The 18,099-nt window shown below is 32.1% G+C and overlaps 11 protein-coding genes and 1 non-coding gene across 12 annotated transcripts, besides 5 other annotated features; 4 read left to right on the forward strand and 8 right to left on the reverse strand.

The window, feature by feature from the left end:
- Positions 1-72: 72 nt before the first annotated feature.
- Positions 73-2,569, reverse strand: TVAGG3_0000790 (protein kinase protein; the record flags this gene model as incomplete). The annotated part of the gene is made up of 1 exon (XM_001322894.1): positions 116-2,563. One exon carries the CDS (start codon positions 2,561-2,563, stop codon positions 116-118), a length of 2,448 nt encoding a protein of 815 aa, XP_001322929.1.
- Positions 2,570-3,623: 1,054 nt separating this feature from the next.
- TVAGG3_0000800 (uncharacterized protein) lies at positions 3,624-4,480 on the reverse strand (the record flags this gene model as incomplete). The annotated part of the gene is made up of 1 exon (XM_001322895.1): positions 3,789-4,451. The coding sequence occupies one exon, from the start codon at positions 4,449-4,451 to the stop codon at positions 3,789-3,791; it is 663 nt and encodes a 220-aa protein (XP_001322930.1).
- A 366-nt stretch (positions 4,481-4,846) lies between these two features.
- On the reverse strand, positions 4,847-5,564 carry TVAGG3_0000810 (uncharacterized protein; the record flags this gene model as incomplete). The annotated part of the gene is made up of 1 exon (XM_001322896.1): positions 4,873-5,523. One exon carries the CDS (start codon positions 5,521-5,523, stop codon positions 4,873-4,875), a length of 651 nt encoding a protein of 216 aa, XP_001322931.1.
- An 806-nt stretch (positions 5,565-6,370) lies between these two features.
- Positions 6,371-6,581: a mobile genetic element.
- A 3-nt stretch (positions 6,582-6,584) lies between these two features.
- Positions 6,585-7,651: a mobile genetic element.
- A 405-nt stretch (positions 7,652-8,056) lies between these two features.
- Positions 8,057-8,086: a terminal%2Cinverted (terminal inverted repeat of MuDR-3_TvMULE3 transposon ID:TVAGG3_0000840).
- Positions 8,057-8,975: a mobile genetic element.
- Positions 8,946-8,975: a terminal%2Cinverted (terminal inverted repeat of MuDR-3_TvMULE3 transposon ID:TVAGG3_0000840).
- A 152-nt stretch (positions 8,976-9,127) lies between these two features.
- Positions 9,128-9,750, forward strand: TVAGG3_0000850 (uncharacterized protein; the record flags this gene model as incomplete). Its single annotated transcript, XM_001322897.2, has 1 exon — positions 9,128-9,721. One exon carries the CDS (start codon positions 9,128-9,130, stop codon positions 9,719-9,721), a length of 594 nt encoding a protein of 197 aa, XP_001322932.1.
- A 245-nt stretch (positions 9,751-9,995) lies between these two features.
- Positions 9,996-10,592, reverse strand: TVAGG3_0000860 (retrograde vesicle-mediated transport, Golgi to ER; the record flags this gene model as incomplete). Its single annotated transcript, XM_001322898.1, has 1 exon — positions 9,996-10,592. One exon carries the CDS (start codon positions 10,590-10,592, stop codon positions 9,996-9,998), a length of 597 nt encoding a protein of 198 aa, XP_001322933.1.
- Positions 10,593-10,748: 156 nt separating this feature from the next.
- Positions 10,749-10,821, reverse strand: TVAGG3_0000870. Its single transcript has one exon. It is a non-coding gene; the product is annotated as a tRNA-Ile (tRNA).
- Positions 10,822-10,908: 87 nt separating this feature from the next.
- Positions 10,909-11,909, forward strand: TVAGG3_0000880 (uncharacterized protein; the record flags this gene model as incomplete). Its single annotated transcript, XM_001322899.1, has 1 exon — positions 11,243-11,848. The coding sequence occupies one exon, from the start codon at positions 11,243-11,245 to the stop codon at positions 11,846-11,848; it is 606 nt and encodes a 201-aa protein (XP_001322934.1).
- Positions 11,910-11,972: 63 nt separating this feature from the next.
- On the reverse strand, positions 11,973-13,514 carry TVAGG3_0000890 (immunoglobulins domain-containing protein; the record flags this gene model as incomplete). The annotated part of the gene is made up of 1 exon (XM_001322900.1): positions 11,973-13,514. The coding sequence occupies one exon, from the start codon at positions 13,512-13,514 to the stop codon at positions 11,973-11,975; it is 1,542 nt and encodes a 513-aa protein (XP_001322935.1).
- Positions 13,515-14,047: 533 nt separating this feature from the next.
- TVAGG3_0000900 (uncharacterized protein) lies at positions 14,048-14,795 on the forward strand (the record flags this gene model as incomplete). Its single annotated transcript, XM_001322901.1, has 1 exon — positions 14,059-14,772. The coding sequence occupies one exon, from the start codon at positions 14,059-14,061 to the stop codon at positions 14,770-14,772; it is 714 nt and encodes a 237-aa protein (XP_001322936.1).
- Positions 14,796-14,917: 122 nt separating this feature from the next.
- On the reverse strand, positions 14,918-15,685 carry TVAGG3_0000910 (laminin domain-containing protein; the record flags this gene model as incomplete). The annotated part of the gene is made up of 1 exon (XM_001322902.1): positions 14,918-15,685. One exon carries the CDS (start codon positions 15,683-15,685, stop codon positions 14,918-14,920), a length of 768 nt encoding a protein of 255 aa, XP_001322937.1.
- A 261-nt stretch (positions 15,686-15,946) lies between these two features.
- TVAGG3_0000920 (protein kinase protein) lies at positions 15,947-16,964 on the reverse strand (the record flags this gene model as incomplete). The annotated part of the gene is made up of 1 exon (XM_001322903.1): positions 15,996-16,958. The coding sequence occupies one exon, from the start codon at positions 16,956-16,958 to the stop codon at positions 15,996-15,998; it is 963 nt and encodes a 320-aa protein (XP_001322938.1).
- A 111-nt stretch (positions 16,965-17,075) lies between these two features.
- TVAGG3_0000930 (family protein, putative-related family) lies at positions 17,076-17,880 on the forward strand (the record flags this gene model as incomplete). The annotated part of the gene is made up of 1 exon (XM_001322904.1): positions 17,076-17,735. The coding sequence occupies one exon, from the start codon at positions 17,076-17,078 to the stop codon at positions 17,733-17,735; it is 660 nt and encodes a 219-aa protein (XP_001322939.1).
- Between the last annotated feature and the right edge of the window lie 219 nt (positions 17,881-18,099).

Consider the following 18,099-nt stretch of genomic DNA (forward strand, 5'->3'; position numbering starts at 1 on the left):
TGTATTTTAAAATAAATCATGTTATGTTATACTATTATTTAAACATAAATTTTTAGAATAATGATGAATTTTAAAAAAATTAAAATAATTTTCTATCAAACATAAATACAAACATTTATTTCTTTTCCATATTAGACAGGAATATCTTTGCATAATGTTCATAAGCAGGATAAGACAAAAGATTCTTGAAAAATTTAATAAGTTCTTCATTATGAAACAGAGCTTTGCACTGACTGTACTGAGACAATGTAGATGTCACCTGTATCGCAATTCCAGCCAATTCTCTCTCTTGAAGTGCAGATTCAATAGATTTCGCAACAGTGACCAATTCTTCAGTGAAACAAAGCTTTCCTACTGCCTCAGCCACTGCCAGTGCACATCTCTTCGCTCTGAACGATCCGCTCAATGCAGCACCGAAAAATCGATGCAAAATTTTCAAATTCGAAATTTGTGTCACTTTTTGTTTATTTTTTGTCCAAACCGGGATAATTATTGAAATTGCGTCGAATGCGTCATCACCGGGAACGTCTAGGACATGAGACAAAATACTCAGCACACAGTCATTTTGTTCCAGGATTGTCTCTCTTGCGTTTTCTTGGCTCAGCAAAACCAGAAAAAGTCGACAAACTTCTGTCGGCAATTTCTCAACGAATTTGGACCATTCTGTTCTCTTCGCGAGAAATGATGATCCCATTTTTGTTTCCGCAATCCTTAAGAAGTAAATCCAACTTCTCGGACTGTATTCCAAACAATTCAGCAAATTATTGTATAAATCAGTGGGAGGAGGGTTCGGAGTCAGTCTGGCGATCAATGCCAAGCATGCATCTCTCGTTATTTCGTTATTTAGATCATCTAAAAACAACTTATTATATTCAATTTGGATATCTTCGAGTAACTTCGAAATTGCGACGTATGCGCATGCTCTTGTCCTTGGTATTGGGCTTTCCATCATTTTCAGAAGAATCTTTTTGATTTTCTCCGCATCTTTCTGTGAAACATCCAAATTTGATGTCGCAACGTTCATAAGAAGGCTCAGATAGAGATAGCCGCAGTTGTTCGTGAACATGAACTCCGATATATTGATCAGAACATGAATGATAAAGAAAATGTCGCCTTTTTTCTCACATTTCAAAAAGAATGAGATAATTACAATCATTTTCTCTGGTCTGAGCTTGCAGAGTTCCGTGACCTTGGCTGTTATTGTGTTGTTGACAATATCAGGGTACTCTGTCATCAAAATTGTGAAAGATGAAATAACATCATCAACAGAACCTTCTTTTAGAGGGATGTCCTCAAAGTACTTAGCGTCTAAGAATAGTTTGGCAAAATTAGAGTTCCTCTTCATCAATAAATTGCATGATTTAGCAATAGATGAAATTTTTTCAGGTGTCAAATTTTTTTTCGAAAAATTTTTTGAAAGAGGAGTGTAAAAATCGAAAAACTGAGCGGATTCGATTGTCTCTGAGTAGTAAGTGAGGTACCTCTCGAACAGGGGACTCTGGAAATTCGATAAAACAGTGGAAGGAGGGTCAGATGAAATTTGATTTTTTTCTCCTTTGGAAAGAACAGGAGTTTGTGATGTTTCCTCCATGAAATTGATCAGTAAGTGCGTTAGTTCATTCGATCCTGCCTCAATCCTTTGTTTCTCACCTCTTTGCTGCGATTCAATTTTGATATGTTCGACAAACTTCGAAATCTTCTTCGGATCGGTGCCAGGAAACGCGACTCGGCCTGAACAAAACTCCTGGTATATCGCTTCGAAAGTAGGACGATTCGATGGCTCCTGATCCCAACAATTTCTGATTAATTTTCTTAAATTTTCTGGAGTTCTGTCAGAAAAGTCGGGGCGATCACCGCGATCGACCACTCTTTGAAATATCTCTGTAATACTCAATTCGTTGAATGGTTTCGTCAATTCCGACATTTCGTATAAAATCATAGCGAAAGAATAGACATCTACCTTCTTGTCGTACTTCGTTGATGATATTAGTTCAGGCGCCATGTATTGGGGAGTTCCAATTCCTGCTGTTTGCTGGTGATTCGCTGATTCTGTTCGAGATATGCCAAAATCGATAATTGCTGGTAATTTATTCGCATTTAACAGGACATTTGCTGTTTTTAGGTCTCTGTGTATAATATTATTTGCGTGTAACTCCATCATGCCGTTCGCAATTCCCATTGCAATCATTGTGAGTTGTGTAGGCGAAAGAGGGTCTTTCTTTGATGCTGGGCGTAATGCTTTGTCTAATGTGCCTCCAGGCATGTATTCTGTAATGATTGTGTAAGGTGGTTCAATAGTAAATCCAACTAACGGGATTAAAAACATATTATCGCATTTTAACATTGTTTCGATCTCGCTTACGTATCTTTTGAACTTCTGACCTTCAATTCTGCTTGAAAATATCTGTTTGGATGCGCAATAACGTTGAGTGCTGATTTGAACCGCTTTTCTCACTTCTCCGAACCCACCTTTTCCTATCACGCCACCGAAAATGAACTCGCTCAAATGGACAACAAAGCCACTGCCCTTTTCCGTCAGCGAGTTCAAAGAGCGCTCAATCATTTTTTTTTTGTAAACACAAAATTTCAATATGCGATAGGGTCATTCAAATTTTAATGTCATCAATCAATAACGAAAATAAAATGTCCTGTTTGAGAATATTATGATTTCATAATAAGGGTTTCGTTTTGCTAAAATTGTCACTTTTATAGCATATTTGTTTTTGGATGTTTTGCGAAACCAAAAAAAAAAAAAAACTATGATATACAATGTGTGTGTAAAGAAAATACTTTATTTACTAGTTAAAAAATCATTTGGTATTGATCAAGTTATTTTTTCTGGATAAGATATTATATGGATAATTGGATAGAAAATACAATTATATAATCTTGTACCTGGTTTAATTAAGCTAATTGTCATCAGAAACTTGTAATTTTTATGAATTTCAGATTTTCTTTTCATTACTGCTTTTCTTAATAGGTCAAGTTCTTATTTACGTTATAAAGTATGATATTTACAAATATCAAGTTATCATGTTTTTTGAGAAATTATGAGAAACAAACAAAAATGAAAAAGATAGGAATAGCAATGAATAGTGATGTGGGTATAGAAAATGTAAGAGATATGAATGCAAAGCAATCAGTATTTAGGATATTGACCATAGATTTCGAAAAAAAAATGCTGCATATTGAGCGAAAACTATGATTATATTATAAGGCTGTCATTTAAAGCATAATGAAACTATTCCCTTTTCATTTTAATCGAATAAGATAGTAAAGATTTTTGAATTAGCTAGAAACTGATGAGATATTTTCACAAATCAGATTTTTAATCTCTATAATGCATAATTCACTCAATATCTCAATTTTGATATTGCGAGATATTTTTGCTATCGGTTTCGCAATTTTGACACAATAGCAAGAGGGTTCTATAAGCATTATTATCAACGTAGAATCTGAATATCATATCAGAAAATGTCGCAAATCTGACATTTACCTGACCAAATAGCAAAAATAATTGAATACTTTTCGCAAAAACTTTAAAAATCGATAAAAATATGAAATATAGATATTAAAGAGACTTTTTATATAATATTCATAAAGATTTTCCAAAAATATGATACCGCAAAATTAAAAAAGTGACGCCTTGAGTGGAGTCAAAGGTCGAAATTGCTAGCTAAATGTTTTTTTAGCGAAATTGCGTATTGTACGTTTTTTCGCAAAACGAAACCCTTATTCATAATAGAAATTTCGAAATTAATTTTTTCATAAGAACATAAAGTATAGTTTTATTGAGAAGGAGTAATGGAGGTTGTCACTTGAGGCTTAGTATCCTCAATTGAGGCCTTCATGTCAGAATATATCTGTGAAAGTGTATTTGAAAAGCTGACTGTTGTAGCTCCGTATGTCGAATAGCTTTGCTTCATTCTGCGATCACGAAATGCGTTAAATTTCTTCTTTTCTTCTATATAAGACTTAATTGCAGTCTTAAGATTTTCAATTGCCTGTTTCTTCTGTTCCCTGCACTCTTCAACATATGCTTCCATCTTTTGTACTTTCGACGAGTTCTTTGATTTCTCAATTTCAAGTTTCTGTTTAGCTAAATCAAGTGCTTCTGTAGTTCTCTTTAAATTTGCATGTGCTTCACTTGAGCGTGCAGACGAACGAACAACCACAAGAAATCTTTCTTGGATATCATTCAAATCTTCAATAGCTCTCGATTGTGCTTCAACATATTTATATTCTTGGAAGAAAGCTTTTCCATATATTGACATTATCTTGCTTAATAGATCCTTGCATTCAGGGACTTCTTTCTCTAGCATTGACCTTAAGTTATCAGTCATTCTTCTTTCGTATGCGAGTGTTTCAATTGTGTGCTGATGTTGTGCTCTTGTTGCTTCGATAACTGTATTAAAGTTGGATGTAATTTGACCTTTTCTTTGATTGAGCATAAAGGAATCTATTAAATTATCAATCATGATCTGATATGGATTTGTCACTTTTAATTAATGTCAAGCATGTTTGAAATCATCAAAACCCTGATGCACATCTGGCTTAGAATGATCTATGAAAAATTCCCATTTTCAATGTGTCATGAAAAAAAAAGGTTTTGAAATTTAAAAATGAAATATCATATTAAATTATTGTACTATTATTACTAGAGATGCAAATAATAAGGATTCCACTCATTTTTATAGGAGATTGAAATTGAAATTGGTTCCGGAATTGATTTCAGACATGTACTAACCTATACTTCGTTACTGAAAGTACGTCTGGTTAAAGACAGCGGAAATTCAACTTTGGCAAGCGAAAGATTAAAAAAAAAAATATTAATTTAAATTGATTCATAATACAAACAATTTATTTAAATGATCATGGAGCAGCCGCAGCTTCATCCGACTCTGCAGGTCGTTCAATATATTTCATGTAACATGAAGCATAAACAATACCCGAAATACCAATGCAAATGAGAACTAGTACTGTTGCAGAAACTATAAGTTGTCCAAGAGTGTTAAGATCAAAATAAGAATCAACTTTTGAAAGGCAGGAATCATATGATTCGCAATTTACGAATTTCTTCCACTGAGTAAGATTTATATTATTTGGCTCCTCTTGTAGAAGTGTTTTTGTTAATTTTTTATACTTTTTCACATTTGCTGGTCTAGCTAGATAAATATCGAAACACATTAGCATCATAGCTGTGACGACGGTCATAACAGTAAGTGTTGCAAGGCATGTATGAAATTTAAAGGCGAAACCTAAGAAATATAACATTGCTAATAAGAAAAAGAAAACGAAGATAACGCCAAAAGATAGTACTGATAATGCAATTAAAATCTTAAAATTAAGATCTCCGGCAATGAAAACATAAAAGTCGCTAATCGCTCTTGAAGCGATGACTGCATTCCATATTCCACTAACAAAAAACGCAAGAAAGAATAGCTGACTTGATCGGTTTAAGCATTTGATGCTACTACTGAGTTGTTCTCTATTCTTTTCGGGATCATTTGGCGAAGCATTCATTTATTTTTGAATTTGAATAAAGGTTATTAAAAATCATCAAAAAGAGGGTAAATATTCATTACATTTGAATAAAATAGCTGCATCCAAAATACATAATTGAGTGGTGACCGGAATTATTTCAAAGCACTTTTAATTTGAATACTTTACAACAATAAAAATAAAATAATCTTGATCGACAATGAACTCTGCATGGCCAAAAGAAAACCCACGATAGACTCAAAAAAATGATGCTTAATAAATGACGAATATATCATCATGGATAAAATGAATAGTTTGAGCGCTTGTGAGCTAAAATTTATTTATTGTCTTTATTTGTTTTGACATGTGAGCAGAATGCAGGATACAAAGTTATCTCGATGCAAGGGAAGCTATCAATTTTTGAATTACTTTATCCATATATCCGTCCTTATAAAAAGATATATATTTCAACTAGTGCATATCGACCAAGTGTGACTTTTTATATGGTAACTCGAATCGTCGTATTTATGTTCCTTCTTCAACTTCAAATTTTTTCAATTTTGACTTAGGTGTTATATTATTCAAGCAATTCAGGGATATGAATTTGATTGTTAGAAAACTTATTTGAAAATAATGATATTTTATGTAGAACACATTTCTAAATAAGATCAAAAAAAAATTAACCCTATCACTGAACGCCATCGAAAGAACTGGTCCTAAACGAATTGAGAATAGACTTGCCAAAACGAAATTCAATTCTTACTTTATCCTCAAAAGCTTGTTATGCGATCAGTTCGGGACTGATTCTAGTGTTTTCAAAAAATTTTTAAAAGAGAATGCTCTCTATGAAGAATAAACGAAATTAATTTTGTTAAACGTAGCTGATTCAGAGTAGGTGACAAAAGTGCATACTCTTAAATTAACCTTAAATGTTGATTTTTCGATATTTTCAGTATTAACCTTATTGTAAATTTTTCCGGTGATAAATTTATCACACTGAGGTTATTTTTCCGGTGAGATTTTTAACCTTGATTTAATGAAATTAATATATATAAATTTTATTATTTTTAATTTCGAATGAGTATAATAAAATATTTTTTTATATCGTCATAACTCTCATCACTGTTGTGATTCCAAATGCGATTATTAAGGTTCAAGTCGCTAATGTTTTGAATGAAGATAGAGCAGTAAGAATTCTTACAAGGGCAGGTAATCAGATTGTTGAGCAAAGAGCTTCAAAACACGATGAATGTTTGAAATTAATTCAACACATTTTGGAAATTGTCGAAAGCCGAAGGATTGAACCTAATGTCCTTATTCCATCTTTGAAGGCAATATTAAATTTGGCACAAAGAAGTTTAAAGGAAGAGTAAGCAAGATTAGATAATTTGGACTTTTTTTAAAATTAATGAATAAACAGTATATTTTTGAAGTGTAAGCTTATTTACCTGAAGCTATATTACTTAATATAACATTCAAAGTATTATTGCTATTTATTGGAGAACAAATTTATGTAATTTTCACATGAAAATTGATAAATTTGTATTTCCTTATGATAATCAATTTTTGTATTTGTAGAGAGTCTCCCTGCATGATATCAAGACTTGGTTATTAGTCTTTATCTATTTTTGAAAATTGTATTGTAAATTGTAAGAATTTCTGAATACTACTACTATAAAATATAATTGCTTATCAATGTATATTCTCCCTGCATGATATCAAGACTTGGCTATTAGTCTTTATCCATTTTTGAAAATTGTATTGTAAATTGTAAGAATTTCTGAATACTACTACTATAAAATATAATTGCTTATCAATGTATATTCTCCCTGCATGATATCAAGACTTGGCTATTAGTCTTTATCCATTTTTGAAAATTGTATTGTAAATTGTAAGAATTTCTGAATACTACTACTATAAAATATAATTGCTTATCAATGTATATTCTCCCTGCATGATATCAAGACTTGGCTATAAGTCTTTATCCATTTTTGAAAATTGTATTGTAAATTGTAAGAATTTCTGAATACTACTACTATAAAATATAATTGCTTATCAATGTATATTCTCCCTGTATGATATCAAGACTTGGCTATAAGTCTCTATTCATTATGAGTATGACCCCATTTTTTTTACAAAAAGTGCCGAATTGCAACTTTGTCCCAATCTCAGCTGATTCATTTATTGTCAATTTGGCAAATTTAGTAATGGCTTGTATATTGAAAAAGAAGTAAATTATATATCTCTGTTGAATTTTATATTAAAGCCCACCTATAGATATTTTTGAAAGCAAGAAACTATTTGAAAACAAAATTATTTTGGTTATAATGATAACCATTCCATATGAATCATCTCAGAAACATTGGGTAAGAAGCTACCAAAAAAAATGCTGGTTGAATGAGCATATTTAGGTAAATTCCCAATAGCGTTTCTTTTTCTCTAAACAATTGAGAAGTTTACACAGATTTCAATTATTTCAAAATAGGTTTTGAGAGCCGAAATTTGACAAAATAAATTCAGTTAATATTTAATACCTTATTTCTACGATAAAAAATTCTAATTGGGAAAATTTTTTGGCAAACCCAAATTTTAGCTAAAAGTGACAGGGAAAAAAACGTTTAGTATTAAAAAAAAAGACCGATGAGAGCTTCGTTCGAAATATAGAGGGAACTGAGAATGCGCAACCATTCTCAGGGAATATTGGATGCTATTCCCGTTCCCTCTGTATGGAAAATTGAGGTTTTCAAAGGGAGTTAAAATAATATCAAATTTATACTAATTTACTTCAAAATACAAAAGTATTTGACAGCTAAAATTAGTTACTTTAGCAAGCCTATCAATACCCTTTTACGATTATTGCTACTTTTTCGAAATAAAAGTAAAAACAAATTTATACTAATTTACTTCAAAATACAAAAGTATTTGACAGCTAAAATTAGTTACTTTAGCAAGCCTATCAATACCCTTTTACGATTATTGCTACTTTTTCGAAATAAAAGTAAAAACAAATTTATACTAATTTACTTCAAAATACAAAAGTATTTGACAGCTAAAATTAGTTACTTTAGCAAGCCTATCAATACCCTTTTACGATTATTGCTACTTTTTCGAAATAAAATAAATTTATTATCAAAAACCTTTTTTTCTTAGTAAAAATAAACGAAATTTTTTACCTTATGAACTTTTGATGGAAATATGCAAATTTAAAATAATAAAGAAAGCCGCGAGCGAAGCGATCGGCTTAGTTCGAAGATTTTGATTCAAATCTTTGCTGATCTGTAATTCGCGGAAGCCGCGAGCGAAGCGATCGGCTTAGGTCTAAGATTTTGATTCAAATCTTTGCTTATATTCCTTAAATTCTTTATGAAACTCGCAACAGTTCCATAAAAAATTTTAAATTCTAAACTGTCGAAATTACCGATCGGTAATCACACCCTTCACGGGTGTGTCACTTTTTACAAGTGTGTCACTTTTAGCTAAAATTACCCCTACTCGTCATCGAATTTAGGTTAAAACAATTTTGATTCAAAATGGGCATTGAATTTTTTGTATGAATATTAAAAATTAATATACTCCTATATTACTTTCATTTTAACGATTTTAATTTGAACTTTCAGTTCTCTTCTCAAATTTGAATTTAATAAAAATGCATGGTCACGATACTCCAATAGTGCGCAAATGCAATTGCGGAAATATCGAAGTTTCAGGCAATCACTTTACTAGGATTTGGAAAACAGGTTTAAGTGAAACTCTTCAGCAAGTCATTGGCCATAACCCAGACCCATTAATCCAAATTAGATCAAGTGGCGTCCTAATATACAATCCTAATAGCACATCAATGCAGCGCGTTTCAGATACACAGTGTATCATTCAATGTTCCAAATGTAAGGACTCAGTACTTGTAATTTTGGGCCGTGGAAACGCGTTCGCTCAATTCAAAAGAAAAGGAACAGCTCATGTTGATGGTTTCAGTTCTGCTATTCCAGTCCAAATTGGAACAGCCCCAAACTCAATACCTCGGTTATTGAGAAACTTAATCTCATTCAATGAAATACATGAAGATACTCTTGCACAAAATAATGACGAAGATGATGAAGATGCTATATCTCCAGTTCCTCACTCTACAAATTTGTTGCAAGATGATGATAATGATGATGACTTTGATATTATGTTTTCTAATACAAAAGAAGCTGTCGTTGGATCATACACTGAATCCTCGATGGCTATGACTTTCTTTTAATTTATTTTAATATTATCTTATTTTTTTGTTAAAACTCTAAAAAATCTATTCATATACTAATTGGCGATAACAAGTGTAAACGAAAAATACAGTTAGTGGCCCACTATTCAATTTTCATCAGTTGGACCAAAAATCAATTACTGCTTTGAAGGCAAATACTAATTATACAATTAATCAACAAATGAAATTGAATACGGAAAGGAGCCTCTTACTGTAAAATTTTATCAAAATTTTAAATACGATAGTTTTATTAAAAATACAAAATAAAAAAGCATTAACATGAGCATCCCGAAGGCCTGCCTACTTCAGAATTATCCAATTCACGTGATTGTATTTGATTTTGTTTCTTTGCCCATTTAGAATTGGCTAATTCACTAGCAACATGCTTAAATAGCTCTTGAACGCCTTCGCCGGATAATGCAGATGTAGGATGAATAATGTATCCGTGAGCTTTCGCCCATTGCTCTGCTACTGAAAACGTTATTTCTTGATTAGGAAGATCGCATTTATTAGCTGCAACAGCAATAATTGTTTCTGTTCCTGCAACATCTGTGAAAGAATCTATCCAGCTTTGAAGGTTTACAAAAGAGTTTTTAGAAGTTAAATCAAAAACTGCGACAACACCGGCTGCTTTCCTGAAATATATCGGTCCTAAGGAACGAAATCTTTCTTGTCCAGCTGTATCCCATATTTGCATTTCAATTTTCCTATCATTTTCTTCATAAGAATATAATTGATAATTGGCTCCAACAGTACTGGGCTCTGTTTTGTTAAAATTATGCAATACGAGTTGATTCAAAAGTGATGTTTTACCAACAGAAGAATCTCCGACGAGTACAATTCGGAGATGTCCTGGATCTTCCACTTGCATTCAATTTAAATCCACAAAATGTTATCGTTTGAAATTTCAATTGGAGAAAAAGCGTCAGATTTTGGAATATGAAAAATTGTAATCTGTAATTAAAAATCAATTTTCAAGAAGATAAAAAGATGGTTGACAAATTTCAGTCACACATAAACAAAAAAATGGTTCCGCTGGGGCTCGAACCCAAGACCTTAGCGTTATCAGCACTACGCTCTACCTACTGAGCTACGAAACCTTGCGATTGCCATTAATTTTTTGCACTTAAAATGAAAATTCTGAACAATATCTCGATTTTTTGAGAGTTTTTTTTAGAATTAGAAATCGGAAGTATTATTAGGCCTAATTTTATCCTTTGCTATGTAATAACTGTTTGTTTCCTTCTCATACTCCTTTCAAGAAGAGTAGATCCTTCATTAATCAAACTTCCTTATTCGATTCCAAAAATTTATTATGGCATCATTGTTGTTTCGCCTCATAATTTAACAAGACTTTACACTGCATATAGATATTGGGGCAGTCAAGTCGAGCAAATATCTCCATCAAGTAATTACACTTTTTATAGTTTAATTGATCCTAAAATACCAAACGTTAAATATTACAAACAAAATCAATCAAATGTAATTCGATGTTTCAGTTATGTGTACTATTTTATTAATATGCTTGAAACCTTCCTTCAGCAAAATGAAATTAATTGGTTAATTCGTACAACAGATGATGTTCACATCGATCAGTTCGATATGATAAAATACATGAACGATTTAGAATCTATGTACAATCCGATCAATGATACTGTCATAAGAGGCCATTTTATTGAACCTTTTTACCTTCATGGTGGTCCTGGATGGATAATGTCACGGAAAGCCTGTGTACTAACTCTGAGATACATTAAACAAAAAATTAAGCAATCTAAATTATATAATGGAGGAGATGACATATTTTTAGGATATATCTTTAAAAAAATCTTTAAGAAATCAAGAAAAATTCACTCTTATGCTATAAATGGCGCTCCATTAAGTACTGAAGCCAAAAAACGTTTGGCAGCTAGAGATTTTCGAAATCTTCCTGATTGTCCAGAAAATGTCATGAATCATTTCCGAAATATTGTTATAAATCATGCAGGCGACAACTCTTTAGATGTAATTACAAAAAGGCATATATTCAACAAAATAATTCCAGATGATGTTTATTTGTTTGTTCCTCCAGAGAGAACTGGAGAGGCAGAACTTTGCTACTCCAAAAACGCCACTATTCCTATTATTTGACCATAATTTAATTTTTATCTCAAATATTTAAAAGAATTAAGACTAAATAATCATACTTTATTCATTACAAATATAATACATAAATGAAAATCCGAATAAATTTCATAATAAACAAAAACAAAAATTAAAGTTGTTCTTGCTCTTCAATCATTGCTGTTGTCTGATTGATAATCTCATGTACATCCTTACTCTTAAGCAATCCAATCCTACTGAGGTATCTATACCTAAGAAATACTGTTGACCAAACAATTGCGTTTCCAGCAAAGCAGTAAATCAAAAACTTCAGAACTAATCTGAAGATACTCATGAACTTAGTGTCGTATTTGACCTCTAAACTCTTACTACTCCAATGGGAACCGTCAAATGAAATTGTGACCTTTGAAGAGCCTCCATTTTTAGCAGGAACCTCGCATCTGATACTTCCTTTGCTAATAACACGTCCCAGATGTACTGTTTTGCCAACTTTGCAATAAGCAGATTGAGGAGTAAAATCTGTTGATTTGTAATAGACATCGATGGTATTTAATGACAAAGCGTTCAGTACTGTTGGGTTTACGCGTGTTATTTGTGGTTCTGGAGCAACACATTCTGTAATTCCATCTCCAATTAAACCTCCAAAGCATTTACACTCTTCATTGACCATCCTGGCTGCTCTGTGGCATGGAGATGCTTGTTCTTCTGCCTTTTTTGTAATATTGAAGATGTTTTTCGCTGGTAAAGTTTCATTTAAATCTTTCTTTTGGAGTAAAGGTACTTTTCTGATGGTTTTGAAGTTGTGGAATGCTTCTTCAATGTTGTTCTTCTTTAATGCTGATTCTTCTTCGTTCTTTACTTTGATTTCTGCTTTGATATATCCAGTTTGAGCTCTTTTCTCACTTTCTGAGAATGTTTGGTTAGGAGGTGTCTGTTGTGTCCTTTTGGATCTCTCTTCCCTCATCTTTTTCTTATCCATGTTGCTGTGGAACATGTTATTGTCGTCTATAAAGTGCATTTCAGCATTATTGTATGTTTTGACAGGTTCAGGTGTCTCTATAGGAGCTGGGAAGGTTTCGTATGTAATATCGTAGTCAGATTCGTTTCCTTCTGGGATTGTAAAATTAGGAGTTGTAATTTCGATGTAATCTTCTACATAGTTCTGGGGATTCATGAAGTCAAGGTCTTGACTGATGTTTTTCTTTACTTTCATTCTGTAGATTGGTCTTGGTGACCTTGTAGGGACTGGTGTTGGTTTTGGAGTTCTTGTAGGCCTGGGAGTCTGTTTAGGTGTTGGCATTGGTGTAGGTAATGGTGTTCGTGCAGGTGTAGCTGTTCTTGTTGGAGGAGGGATATCTGCATAATCAGAAATTTGTTTGTTTTCTGGTCTTAGTTTGTTCATTTTTGATATGTAATCTGGTGTCATTGTTGGAAATGGCGTTTGCGTTGGAAATGGCGTAGGTTCTGGAGTTCTTTCTGGTAATAACGCGTTTGAGGTTTTAACTGCGCGAAATCTTGGAGTCATTCTTCCGAGATTTATCTGCCCTTTTATTGTTGGTTGAGGAGTGTTGACATCATCTGAATCATCTGAATCTTTACTGTTTTGTGAATTATGATCACGATTAGATCTGTTTCCATTAGAATAATCTGATGAAGATTGGATGCTCCCGAGTATAAAAAATATCAGAAACATCCAATAATCAAAATGAAATATTGGGTCTTTCACCAATCATCCCCCTAATTGAAAAATCAATCATTCTAATAAGTATGGATCTATGCTAAGAATTGAAATACAAAATTAAACGTTTACTAATTTTAAAAATTGCAATGAAATTATTGAAAAATAATCTTGAATTTCAAGATCATGATGAATTTTTGGTCGTACACTGATTGATAATGTAAAAATACATGAATTGGATTTTCCAAAAAAATCACAAAATTGGTTTTTGATTATAAAAATTGATAAATTTGTTCTTATTTTTCTTTTTTTCGAATTTTTTTGGAAATTTTATTCCAAGATTTCATTTAAATTTAGAGGAAGCTTAGTTTACCTAGCGAATTTCTGCAGTTGTGCCATAATCTGATTATGTTTTTATTGAATATCATTCGAAATATACGATCTTTTTGATGTTTGGTTATATGTTCATGATTGTTTTAAATTTTTAGTCCAATGTTTCTTACTAAAGTGGTATAGATCTATTTTCTATAACAAGTTTTATAAATAAACGTACACCAAGATGATTCCCCAATCAGTCCTGAGATCTATAATGGAACTCAGGACTCAGGTTAACAACCTAGAAGCCGAAAGGGTTGCATTACAAGATGAAATTCAACAATTAAACAAAAAAATCAAATATAATCAAAAACAGTTAAAAATTCAATCTCCAATCATTGGTGTTACAGATGTAATGGCAAAAATAAATTATACCATTGAAAATAACCTCAATGATATTCGTCGAGCAAAAATTCATAAAAAATTATTGAATCGAGAACTAAATACAATTAAAAAACAGCTTTCAGAAGATCAAACATTTGAAAAAATCGATCCAAATGAAATACTGACAAGTGAAAATCTTGCCAAACAATACTATATCCTATTAAAAGAAATGTTTGCTGCTCCTCCATTCCCTGATGAAAACCTTATCTATCGCGCTAATTGGCGAGTTGCAAATTCAAAACCTCACGATGTCGATACACAATTTCGAGATATTATCGAAAATCTACATAAATTTGCAGAACCATTCGAGTCTTTAGATATCGAGCAGAAGAGATTTATTGTTAAGCAAGCAGGTTTTGCCAAAAAAGCTATGAACATGATTATCAAGGATTTCATACAGCTAGATAAGCAAGAATCTCTGAATATAGATGTTCCACACGTTACATATGAAAAAGTTCAGTGTGCAAATGATTTTGCATATCTGAAATATGCAATCGATAGAATCTTTCGCTAACTATTCAAATAACACATTGTGGCATTTGGATTGCTTTGTTTGTAAATGTATTATTATAGAAAACTGCAATTTTTTGAAAAATCTATAAAAGCACTATACTTCCATGGATTAATATCTTTATATACAAACAAATAATAGTAATATATTATGTAGGCTTGGTTTGCTGGAAAGGAATTACTTCTTCATAGTTTTTCCTACGTGATATAAATGAATAAACTCGTGTTAGTGAAACCAAAACGAGCACCACTACAATCAAATATATAATGACCTTGAAAATATTGATTGTAGGAACATCTACGTAGTCAATTTGGAAAATTTCGTGAGAAACATTAAGAGCATTAAAAGAAAGTGATATTAGTATTCCATCTGTTTTGAATACAGGGGCAACGCATTCATATATTTGGTCATTAAGTTTATTAGATTTGATTATTATATCCTTGAAATGACAATAAACAATTTCGTAACCTCCTTCATTATTAGTTACGGTAACATTAAGACTGCATTGCTTACCTCTTTGACATGTTCGAGGTGTGATTATTTTAATTATCGGAATTTTAATTAGACATGAAGATCCAACATATCCAGGAATGCATACACATTTTCCAGGATATGTACAATATGAATTTTCAAAACATTCTTCTAAACACCTATAACATCCATCACTTTCTATGGAATCTGCCTTGTATCCTTTTTTACAAACGCATAAATTAGTTGTGTCATCAAGTTCTGTATTCATTGATGGACATTTGCCTTTCTTAGGATAGTAACTTAAATTTCTGGGTAAAAATTCATATGAATTATCATCGATTTCGATAGTATTATATATTGAAAGAGGTGCAATATCATTCCCACTGAGAGATATCGTATCATCTCTGATGTTTTTCGAAGCAAGCAAAAAAACAGAAATCAACATTGGATTTCGTTTCTTCGAAAATGACAGTATTTGATGACATACTTTATAATTTATCATATATTACTATTCAATACTCTAAAACATCAGGAATAGTACTCGATACAGAATGATTTATTAATACTAATTCATTGAATTAAACCACAAATACAGAACAAATTCATGCAGAAAAATAGATCCATGAACTGAAGAGTCTCAGCTTTTAATGGCAAATTTAATTTTGTTTTTGTCTAAAAAATACTAGCCTTATTAACTCCGCAACAAACCATGTCGTATAATAACATATCATTTTTAGTTAATTCTTAAAAAATTATTAACAAATAACGCATTTCTTCTTCGCCTTATTGACTAAATAAGGAGAAATACTAATAATGAAACCAGTTGGATCATTGTTGAATTCTGGATTGGGGATAACTCCCTCTGGTTTTACATCCATCCACTGGTAAGGGCTTGGAGTATTATTGAACATTGGTTCAAGTGTCTTTCTGATCGCATCGTAATTAGGTGCATCTGCATACTGCAGTCCTTGAATGTGGCGAGCGATTTGAACAAATCCTTCGCCAAGTGGAGCGACAAGGCTCTCTAATGTATGCTGTTTCTTAATCGTGTTGAAATCTATATCATTGGATTTGCCACACCAAGGAAGTTCTATGCCGGCAAGATCTAAAATTGAATATATCAAAGAAATCAAATCATCACGCCTGGATAAATCCATGTGGTCGTATGCATTACTTGAAGCATAAAGCATAGAGCCCATTGCAGCTGCATTCTCTCTTGCTTCAAGATGATTGCCATTATTATCTAAGTAAACTTTGGAAATTCCAAAATCTATTAAGCAAATTGGCCTATTTCCTTTTGGTCTGACGACAAAGTTTTGCGGCTTGATATCGCGATGGACATAACCCTTTGAATGCAAAACTTCGACAAGGCAGAAAAGATTGTAAGCTAATCTCGGAATATATTCCATGGCGAACTTTTTCTCTGGTAAATGTTGAGCAATATCAAAAAGATTTGCGCCGCATAATTCCATTGCGCAATAAAAGTTATTTTGATCAGTACCATCGATCTTGAATAAAGGTGCTATCTCTGTTCCTTTTAGTTTCTTTAATACTTGCGCTTCAAACCGAAGTGTTTGCCTCTGAGATGAAGTTGGTTCTAACTTCAAAGCGTATAATAAATCATCTTCAGTTGATTGGCACAGCCAAATATTGCCAAATCCACCATCGCCTATCTTAGAAATGAGCTTGAAGAACCCAACGAGATCTCCTTTGTTCATTTTTGCCACTTTTAAATTTTTTTTTGGATCACATAAAATTTTAATTTTGAAGTTACAAATGGTTTCATTACCTAAAGATAAATCCTAATTTTAAAATTTTTCGATAAATAAAAAAAAATGCTTTCGTTATTGTTTTGGCAATCTCTCTCTCATCATCATAAAAGATATAAAAAACCAAGGGGTAGCTTTGATGCTGGATCTGGGAGTTATTATGAGAATGGTATTTCTGGAACAGTTACAAGTGAATCAAGATCTTACGAACATGACAAAATAAAGATATGCGAAATGCTTAATTCAACGGAGTTAAAGTACCTTGGAATACCGGACACTACAAAAGAGGACTTAAATAGAACATCAAGACTTTTTAACATTCTTGGTGATTATAATATCTTCATTTCATTCGTTGCAATTTGCTCTTACAATCATCAATGCAACAAAAACACGAGTCAGAGTGATAATGATCACTTTAGAGCAGCAGGTTTTCTAAATCTGAAAGGAAATGATCTATATTCTAATTTCCAACAGATGGTGAAAGATCCAAACGTATTACCACTAGGTGCTCCGCTCATTGACGAAAAATATCCTTGGACTTCTGCAATTTACATTTGGAATTCCAATTACATCTCAGATTTCTGTCGTGATAATCCGAATATTATTAAGGTCGCAAAACAACTTATACCTGTTGAAGATGAAGGAAAATTACAAAAAATTTATGATGATTTAAATGAAATGATTAGAATCAAAGAGTTTGATCGTCGCAAACTTGCTTGTAGTTAGAAGCTCTCATGTTTAATTATCATATTACGAAATTCCATTTTCTTTATTGGGAATGGCATTTGATTACATTACAATCCTTATTGAACTGTTCACTGTTTGATAAAATACTTGCTACAAGTAATACCACATCAAAATTTTGTTTTACTTAATAAAATGTTAGAATTTTAGTTATGAAAATGTACTTCTTGCATTAAAACCTATACATACATGATGTGTAGAAGACATAAAACAATTACATTTTGCTATTATCATATTTCAATTCCATATTGAATGATCTTGATGGAATAGTAAAGGTATCTCATTGGTAATTGTAGTGCTTAAGAGTAGTACTTTCTAATCTTCAAATTAAGAATCGAAGTATAAT

The sequence above is a fragment of the Trichomonas vaginalis genome, chromosome IV (genome assembly GCF_026262505.1).
Source record: "Trichomonas vaginalis G3 chromosome IV, whole genome shotgun sequence".
NCBI lineage: Eukaryota > Parabasalia > Trichomonadida > Trichomonadidae > Trichomonas > Trichomonas vaginalis.